Source organism: Danio rerio, chromosome 17 (genome assembly GCF_052040795.2).
Source record: "Danio rerio strain M-AB ecotype USA chromosome 17, GRCz13ab, whole genome shotgun sequence".
Classification (NCBI taxonomy): domain Eukaryota; kingdom Metazoa; phylum Chordata; class Actinopteri; order Cypriniformes; family Danionidae; genus Danio; species Danio rerio.
Genome location: NC_141037.1, coordinates 717,501 through 727,500, shown reverse-complemented (window position 1 = coordinate 727,500; position 10,000 = coordinate 717,501). Strand labels below are relative to the sequence as shown.

Here is a 10,000-nt window from a genome sequence, read left to right as displayed (position 1 = left end):
CACCAACTTATCTAGCATATGTTGCGAATGCCCTTCCAGCTGCAACCCAGTACTGAGAAACACCCATAGACTCTCTCATTCACACACACACTAATACACTACGGCCAGTGTAGTTGATCAGTTCCCCTATAGCGCATGTGTTTGGACTGAAACCGGAGCACCCGGAGGAAACCTACGCCAACACGGGGAGAACATGCAAACTCCACACAGAAACACCAGCTGACCCGGCTGGGATGTTTAGTATATTATTACAGCTCAGTCTCTCACCTCCTCCTGCTGGTGTCTCTCGCCCCGCTGCAGGCCTCCTGTGAAAACGTCTGTGATACCTATAATGCATATACTATTATTGCGATAAAAACTTTGCAAGATATTGTACAACCCTGATAGATAGATAGATAGATAGATAGATAGATAGATAGATAGATAGATAGATAGATAGATAGATAGATAGATAGATAGATAGATAGATAGATAGATAGATAGATAGATAGATAGATAGAATATTTAAAGTGGAATTTATCAAGGAATCATAAAAAAGTGTAGCAGATCCCAATCTGTACATAACCAATAATCACACCGGAAACAGCAGGACAGCTTTGCGTCATGTATTTATTGGTCCCTGAAACACATGTGGGACACTCAATAAGAAACTCTCCACGCTTTCCTCTCCTTTCACACACACAATGCAAACACAATTGCAGGAGAAACTTTTACACGTCTTTCCCCGTCAGCGGCTGGACTCCGACTGAGGCTGACTGTATAACACTGTACAATAATACTCATGAAAAATATGTATTTGTTTAAATGAAATAAAAATAAAGTGAAAATAAGTGGTGTTGCTCTTTACAATTGTACTCGAAGTGCAAAATCAAATTTATATTCCCAAAAAAACAGCAATTAATGTTCTCAAACAATTAGGCTTATTCACCACGCAACACACAATTACATACAAGCAGAATTTAGATTCAGATAGTCAATTATACATTTTTTGAGAACAAGCAAAATGCTAAAACATCATAAAAAGATTCACACATAACAGTTTTACATGAAACATACCTGAAACACATGTGGGACACTCAATAAGAAACTCTCCACGCTTTCCTCTCCTTTCACACACACTGTGTACAATATTAAACTCGCATAAATCTCAGGTTTATCTCAATATTATAAACTTACTGAATAAAAACAATCCTAAACATATTTTATGCAACATTATATGAACTTCAATTGAACAGACTATATTAACATACCAATGCAAACACAATTGCAGGAGAAACTTTTACACGTCTTTCCCCGTCAGCGGCTGGACTCCGACTGAGGCTGACGCAACTCTCCCGCGCTCTCCGAGAGCAAAGCGTGCAACACTAATTGCGGTCCCACTTAAACAAGTGTCGAAATAAGGTTCCAACGCCCGGTAGGCATATAATACATAAATGAATAGTTTTTTTTAGTTTTGGGAAGTTCATTCCCGAATATTATCAAAAAAATAAACATTCCTCTTCCTTACTGGCTACATTCACCCCCCTGAACTTCACAAAACTAGTCTACTATCAGATAATAGATAATGTGATCACTCTCAATAAAAACACTGTATCCTCACGCAACAAAAGTTACCCAACTACTGGGAGAGCGACAGAAGAAAGTTGGCCAGACTCTCAAGTGTCTACTCGCAAAAAAAGAAGTGCCATAAACACTACCTCATAGATACCCCAAATGATCACCATTTAATCCATAATAACGAAAGATTTCACAGGAAGTTCATGAATGTGACTTAAGAGGCTTTTGTCCAGAGAAGATTAAGAGAAGGGCTGCGCAACAGGGTTTTCTGCGACATAATTTGGATAAGTCTATTTATTGGTTTTACCAATCTGCCAGCCCTAGTCCTCACTGGGTGAGCTGTACTCGAAGGCTGAACAACTCTCACAGGCAAATCATGATCACTTTCCTCCACTACTTCTGTATCTGAAAGATCAGACTCAGAACTCAGAACAGTTTCCTGATCCTCATTTCCAACAAGGACTGACTTGTCGAGAATATTCTCTAGTCCTGTATGAGAATTTGAGTCTCTGATTCTTTCATCAGATGAAGAATTCAATGGGCAAACTGGGGAATGAGCTGGTCCATCATTTCCATCATCAGTATCCTCTGATTCAACAAAAGTAGCATCACTTTCAGACTCATCAGTTTCGTGATCAGTGTGAGATTGCTCAGAGTTAGGCTCTTCAATGGGTAGGAAGTTGCTTTGTAAAATCAAGTTCCTGTGAACAACTTTCTCCTGATTAGTTCGAGTATTCTTAATCCGGTAAGTATGACATCTCGGGTCCACAGATAACACAACGTGCAGTGTTGAATCCCACCTGTCGGCTAGCTTGCGTCGACCACGTTCTCCTTTGTTGGCGAGTAGCACATAATCACCTTCCTCGATGTCTCTGCCTTTGACTTTTTTGTTGTAGTGCTCGGTCTGCCGTAGCTGACTCGCAGAGTTGTTCACCTGAGCAACCAACATGGCTTCTTTGAGATTATCCATCAATTTCCTCACATACTGATCATAATCTGCAAAGGTATTATCCCGCTCCACACTTTGGAACATTAAATCGACGGGTAACCTCGGAATGCGACCAAACATGAGGTAAAATGGTGCAAAACCAGTTGACTCATGTGCGGTACAGTTGTAGGTGAATGTCAAAGTTTGCAGCATACGTGGCCAGTCCTGTTTGGTTCTCGGGGGTAGCGCTCTAATCATGTTACCCAAAGTTCGATTAAACCGTTCTACTTGGCCGTTGCCCATCGGATGGTATGCTGTCGTTCGCGACTTCTGTACACCAGCAATCTGCAAGAGTTCCTTAATCAATCTGCTCTCAAAATTTGCTCCTTGGTCTGAATGGATTCTTTGTGGAAATCCATAGACACAAAAGAACTTGTCCCATAATTGCCGAGCAACTTGAGATGCAGATTGATTCTTGCACAGGAATGCATTGGCCATTTTAGTAAAGTGGTCTGTTACCACTAGAACGTCTACACTCTTGCCAGAAGAGTTTTCGGCAGACCAAAAGTCTATACAGACTAGTTCTAGTGGCCTGACTGTCCGAATACTTTCTAAAGGGGCCCTTCCTTCTGGTTCAGGGGTTTTGCTAACCACACAGCGTTGACAATGTCTCACATATTCTCTAATGTCATTCTCTTGGCCAACCCATGAAAATCTCTGTCTAGCCAAAGACAATGTTCTGCCTTGGCCTTGGTGACCGGCTTCATCGTGGATGCCACGCAGAACCTCACTGACCAGAGAAGTAGGAACTAAAAATTGGCAACGAGCAACCTTAGTCACAGGATCCTTGCGGATACGGTAAAGTATGCCATCTAACAACTTTAATCTGTCCCATTGTTTCAGCAGTTTGAGCGCCTTGTAAGGCTCCTTTGCTCTTTCTCTCCGAGATGGTCTTTTTCCTCGGCACACATAGAAAAGAACTCTTGAGAGCACATCGTCACTCGTTTGTTTCTCTCGAAGTTCATCCAGAGAGTATACAGGTAAGGGGTTCTGACCTGCAGGCAAAATCAGATTCACTTCTTGAGCGAGCCAGGAAAGTGCTCTACCTTCTGCTCCTTTGTCCCAGTTGGTATGAGATTCAAAGACAGCTGAAACTTGATCAGAAGACAAGGAACATTGCTCAGTTGGATGTCCAAAACACTGACTGTTTGCACTGAGTCTAAACGAATCTTGTACTTTTTCTTCTTGTATCATTTCAGACTGCCTCAAGAGATGGTGATAAGGTTCAGTCACGAGTCTGTCACTCACTTGGACGAATGGCTGACGGCTAAGTGCATCGGCAACTACGTTTTTGGGACCAGGTATGTACTGGATGTCAAATGTGTACGGGGCTAGTTTAGCCACCCACCTCTGCTCACACGCATCGAGTTTTGGTTTCGTCAAAATATAAGTCAAGGGATTATTGTCTGTCCAGACTGTGAAAGGGTGTCCCTTGAGCCAGTGGCTAAATTTGTCACAAACAGACCATTTTAGTGCCAAAAACTCGAGGCGGTGGGCAGGGTAGTTGGTCTGGGCTCGTGATAGTGCCTTACTTGCAAATGCGATTGGCCGCGCCTTCGACTCTCCCACAGGGATTTGAGACAACACTGCCCCTATACCATCTAATGAGGCATCTGTTGAGAGAATAAATGGCCGGGAGAAGTCAGGGTGCGCCAGTACTACAGAGTTCAAAAGAGCAGACTTAAGTTGTTCAAATGACAGGGCACATTCTCTAGTCCAATCTGATGGGCTAAGCTTTCTAAAGACAGCACTACCCCTCGAGTGACCTTTTTTTCCTTTAGTTGCTGCAGTCAATGTGAAGAGGGGTTTAGCGATGCTGGAGCAATTGGGAATGAAGCGTTGGTAGTACATAATCATGCCCAGAAATGATTTAATTTTTCTTGGGGAAGGTGAAACTCCATCATCCATCATGAGGTCTTTTTCTGCAATTGCGGTAATAGCAGCAATTTTGTCAGGATCGGTTGCAACACCGTGCTCATCCACAACATGGCCAAGAAATCGAACACTCCGTTTAAGAAAGTAACATTTCTTGGGTGCCAGCTTTAAACCGTGAGCACTCAGCCTCTCAAAGACCATCTCCAATCTCTCCAGTGCCTTTTCTTCACAGGGAGCCATTACCAGAAGATCATCCAGGTAGCATAAGAGGGTAAGAAAATTTTGATCGCCAAACACACTCATCATTAGCCGCATGAAACTAGCTGGGCTGTTGCACAGTCCCTGCGGAAGACGATTGAATTCATACAGGCCTAGAGGAGTGGTAAAAGCTGTGAATTTTTTGTCTTCCTCACACATTGGGATGTTATAGAACCCGGACGTGAGGTCCATAGCACTAAACAATATATTTCCTCCCAAAGCAGCAAGGCAATCGGCTTGATGAGGAAGAGGGTGAGCGTCTTTTGTAGTGCGTGAATTCAGCCAACGGTAATCAACACAAATTCTGAGGTCACCACTTTTCTTCCACACAAGTACTAGAGGAGAGGCCCACTCGCTGTTGGACTTGCGAATGATATCTCTCTCTTCCATTTCAGATAAAGCCTGTCGTAGTTTCTGGTAATGCCCTGGTGGCACACGCCGGTATGGCAACCGGAAAGGTCGGCTGTCAGAAAGATGGATACGGTGTACAAAGTCTTTTGCTGTCCCGCAGTCTAGCTTGTGCTTTGAAAACACATGTTCGTATTTCTGAATTAAACACAGCAGATTATTTTTACACTGGGTTGATACTTCACAAGAGTCAACATCCAAATCGCTTAATCCCATCTCCAGCAAGGCATCATTCAAATCTGGTTTGAGTGTTTTATCATGCACAGTCTGGCTCTGAATTTTGACAGTTTCGGGGGGACATTTGATATCAGTGTCTAAATCCTCCAATGCAACACAGGGTGAAACGTTGGCCACTTTAGAGTTTCGTCTCAGAGTGATGGGTTTGTCATATGGGTTCAACATACGAATTGGGACCCACCGGTCAGCAGTCATAGAAACCACCACACGTCCTACAATGATGTCTTTCTTATGCGTAGGTGACTTGGTAGGTTCAATCAACACAGCGCTGCCTTCTGAAATAGGAGCTGTAGGGGGCAGTCTAGCCCAAACCAGATGCTCCTGTTTGGGTAACAGTGTAACAGCCTGGGCCAGTTTTGCAGTTCCAATGACATCAGGCATCTCAGCACCCCTCCATCTGTTGAGGCCAGAAAGGATATTGAGGAATTGCTCGATTTCAGCATCTTGTGTTGATTCAGGCCTATTCATAACACGCCAATAAGTGGGGTTCTGCTTAAGCTGACTCAGGATAAATTTAAGAACGTTGGTGCCCAATATCAACTCATCCCGCTGTCCTTTAACAACCATTGTTGGCACACTGACAACATACTCATACACTCTGATCGTCAGCTGGTACATACACTTTGGTGCGACCTGAACTCCACCACATCCGACTAGCATAACATTAGCCTGCATCTCACATGGGTCTAGAGACACCCCAGCATCAAGTAGACGAGATTCAGCGAGTTCACTAATGGTACAAGCCATAGAGCCACTGTCTATCAACGCTCGTACAGGAACAGCATCATTGACTAGAACATCAGTGTAGAAAAGGCTGTCTGCATGTGCTAACTTGGTTACATTTTGAAACAAAATCACATCATCACTCTTCATTGACTTGCAAGTTGCCTCATATATGCTAGATGCATCATCTTGGAGGGTCTGAATTTCTTCACCCGCACTATCCCCTCCACAGTGCGGGTGTATCAGTTTCCCTGAATCTGGGAGTGGCCTCCGCTCTCAGCACTCCTCCTAGGACAGGACCTGCGCTGATGGCCAACGTCAAGACAATTAAGGCATCTTTTCTCTGACATGCAGTGTGACCGTGTAGAATGAGTTCTCTCACCACAGACACGACATCTAGATGGTCGGGACCAAGAGGGCGACTGAGATCTATCAGGAGTAGTCTGTACATTAGTGCGTTCAAGCACTCTCTCCAGCATGCTCAGTACTCGTTCCAATGTACCAGTGTCAGTCGAAGCAACGTGTGGGGATGCTGTGGTGATCTCAGGTTTGACATTCTGATTATTGGAAATGCACGCTGCTGCATTTACTGCAGTGTTTTCCACAATGGGTGTTTCTGTGTTGCTGACAGTAATATTGGATACTTTAAATGAATGGTCAGATTGAGGGTAAGAGTGCTGCTTCTTTGTTCTCAGCTCTCTTTGATGCTCGTCAATCGCTTCTTGCACCTCTGCGAATGACCATTTTGTAGCAGGCTTGTATTTGAACACATTAGAAAGTCCAGTATCAGGACAGTTACGGATAAACATCATTGCAACTTCCTGTGAAATGTTATTCATTTGACTACCCTGTTTCAGCAGGTGCTTATCTGCGATTTCAGCTGCATTATTGAGACGGACCCAGTAATCGACAGGGCTTTCTCTGACAAACGGCAGTGTGGAATAGAAGTCTGCAAGTGGGAGACAAGACTCTGGGCTGTCACTGAAATAACGTAACAGTATTTCATAAATAACTTCAGCGGTAACTACTTTATCAGGTGAGCTACTACTTTTTAGTCCTACTTTGACTATGTTTTTTGCTCTACCCAACAGGTAGTTCTGAATTTCGCTGGAGTGTTCTGCTTTCGGGCAGTCACATTTCTCTAAGTATATCTCCATTAGCTCAATCCATTCCTGAACAGCAATTTTATCTGTACCATCACCACGGAAAATGGGAGGTGCCCTCTTATCAGAGCGTACAACTAAATTAAGCTTGGATAAGTCGAGTGTAGTACTCGCAAGCTCACTTTTAACTGCTGAGGGGTCAGCCTTATGCACCACATGAGGATTACGGTCAGCTAAGAGTCTGTCTAGAATGCTATCACCAATTTGGCTACCAAGCTCTTCAAGAAGCTCTGTTATTTGTACTCGGGAGTCATCAGAGACAGGAGGAGGTGTAAAAACAGCACCAGGATTAATATTTTCACCTTCACACGAATATTGCAGATTAGCATTAGGAGTTTGATCATTTTCTTTACGTCTCACCACACCATCAGTACTCATAAATCCTCTACCCCTCCCTAAGACTGGTGTAGACATGTTAAACATCTTGTAAACAGTACTGTATATTCTCATTAAAAAACACAATCAATTGGCCCAATGTCCTAGTGATGCACTCCAATTATGCAAATGTTCAAATGAAATGAAAAAGTTCAAATGTCTAAATTCAATTGAAAACGAGTTTGTTATTTAGCAATGAAAGGCAGGATACAATGCTGTGTTGACACTCAGCAGATGACGTAGCTGCTTTGCTGAATCCGTGGAAGTCACGAAAATAGTCTCGCACGGGCCAATCCCCCGGTGATCGGCTGCGGCTGATCGGTTGGATCCTGAAAGGTCACGGCACCAGTTTTATGTAGCAGATCCCAATCTGTACATAACCAATAATCACACCGGAAACAGCAGGACAGCTTTGCGTCATGTATTTATTGGTCCCTGAAACACATGTGGGACACTCAATAAGAAACTCTCCACGCTTTCCTCTCCTTTCACACACACAATGCAAACACAATTGCAGGAGAAACTTTTACACGTCTTTCCCCGTCAGCGGCTGGACTCCGACTGAGGCTGACTGTATAACACTGTACAATAATACTCATGAAAAATATGTATTTGTTTAAATGAAATAAAAATAAAGTGAAAATAAGTGGTGTTGCTCTTTACAATTGTACTCGAAGTGCAAAATCAAATTTATATTCCCAAAAAAACAGCAATTAATGTTCTCAAACAATTAGGCTTATTCACCACGCAACACACAATTACATACAAGCAGAATTTAGATTCAGATAGTCAATTATACATTTTTTGAGAACAAGCAAAATGCTAAAACATCATAAAAAGATTCACACATAACAGTTTTACATGAAACATACCTGAAACACATGTGGGACACTCAATAAGAAACTCTCCACGCTTTCCTCTCCTTTCACACACACTGTGTACAATATTAAACTCGCATAAATCTCAGGTTTATCTCAATATTATAAACTTACTGAATAAAAACAATCCTAAACATATTTTATGCAACATTATATGAACTTCAATTGAACAGACTATATTAACATACCAATGCAAACACAATTGCAGGAGAAACTTTTACACGTCTTTCCCCGTCAGCGGCTGGACTCCGACTGAGGCTGACGCAACTCTCCCGCGCTCTCCGAGAGCAAAGCGTGCAACACTAATTGCGGTCCCACTTAAACAAGTGTCGAAATAAGGTTCCAACGCCCGGTAGGCATATAATACATAAATGAATAGTTTTTTTTAGTTTTGGGAAGTTCATTCCCGAATATTATCAAAAAAATAAACATTCCTCTTCCTTACTGGCTACAAAAGCATGATTAAAAAATACAAAAACAACAATAAATATTTAAATAAAACATCAGTCATTAACATTAACATAACATAATATAATAATCACTCAGGTGTGTGTTTACCTTTGTGTGTGTGGCTGATGATGATCTCTGAACCCTGTATCTGTGATCTTCATCTTCTTCACTGGACATCATCAGCTAAAACGCAAACGCACACATACACATACACACACACACACACACACACACACACTCAGCATCACTCATCTGACTGACTGACAGCTGTCAATCATTAGCGTCATACGGTCAACAACGCGCGTGCGCACTGGACGAACGCAAGAAAGTTCTTATGATTTGTACACAATAAGGAGCAGAATAACATCAGTAAGATAAGATGTGTTTATTTGTGTGCTGCTATTTTGCAGTAAATTGAAAGTATGAACCAGTTTATGAGAATAATATTGTAGCATGCTAGAAAAGGTTTAAGACAGGTCCTGTGTTTTATTTTGGGGTGTTTCTGTATTTGTAATGTGGGGTTTTAAGGGCCTAGATTTTGGGGAAAAGTGAGTCTGCGCACTCCAGAGTGAGGGGTGGTTTCCCATTGGAGGAGACAGGTTTTGTGTGTGTGTGTGTGTATGTGTGTGTGTGTGTGTGTGTGTGTGTGTGTGTGTGTGTGTGTGTGTGTGTGTGTGAGTTGCTGCTTTCGAGCAAACACAAGGATTACTCTGTCTGTTCATTAAAAGACGAGTCTCCTGGCCTTCTTCGGTCTGCTACAAAATTAAAAACATGCAAAAGTTCTACAGACATGTTCGTTTGTTTATTCGTTTTTGTTTTCCTTCATGTTATTTTCGTCAGTGTGAGCGTTTCCCCAGTTTTAAACAACGCGGGACAAAACCAAAACAACGACGAGAGCGCGCGCGTCACGCACACACGTGGACGCGAATGTCACGTGACCCTACGCTTAAAAACATAGGTCATATGACCGCTGCAGCAGTTTGAGGAAGAAGCGCAATCAGACAGGTTTGATGAACCCCTCTTGTGTTTAATTCATGTTTCTGTTCCTTTAACACTCATCTGACTGCAAATATGCCTCTGTATAGATC

At 42.6% G+C, this 10,000-nt stretch overlaps 2 protein-coding genes across 3 annotated transcripts in view; one reads left to right on the top strand and one right to left on the bottom strand.

Moving 5' to 3' along the window:
- Window positions 1-10,000, bottom strand: part of LOC141378485 (KATNB1-like protein 1) — a 46,779-nt gene that overhangs the window by 6,439 nt on the left and 30,340 nt on the right. For both annotated transcript variants that reach the window (XR_015512942.1, XM_087290095.1), the window contains exons 2-3: window positions 9,021-9,095; window positions 268-326 (exon numbers count right to left, since the gene is read on the bottom strand). Coding sequence is in view for 1 of the 2 variants with exons in the window: in XM_087290095.1 (XP_087146221.1) it covers window positions 268-326; window positions 9,021-9,092 (131 nt within the window). In the remaining variant the exon portion in view is untranslated. The remainder of the gene's footprint in view (window positions 1-267; window positions 327-9,020; window positions 9,096-10,000) is intronic.
- Window positions 9,885-10,000, top strand: part of acp7 (acid phosphatase 7, tartrate resistant (putative)) — a 17,222-nt gene continuing 17,106 nt past the window's right edge. Inside the window, 1 exon segment of the mRNA NM_001099250.2 lies at window positions 9,885-9,917. The gene's annotated coding sequence lies outside the window, so the exon portion shown is untranslated.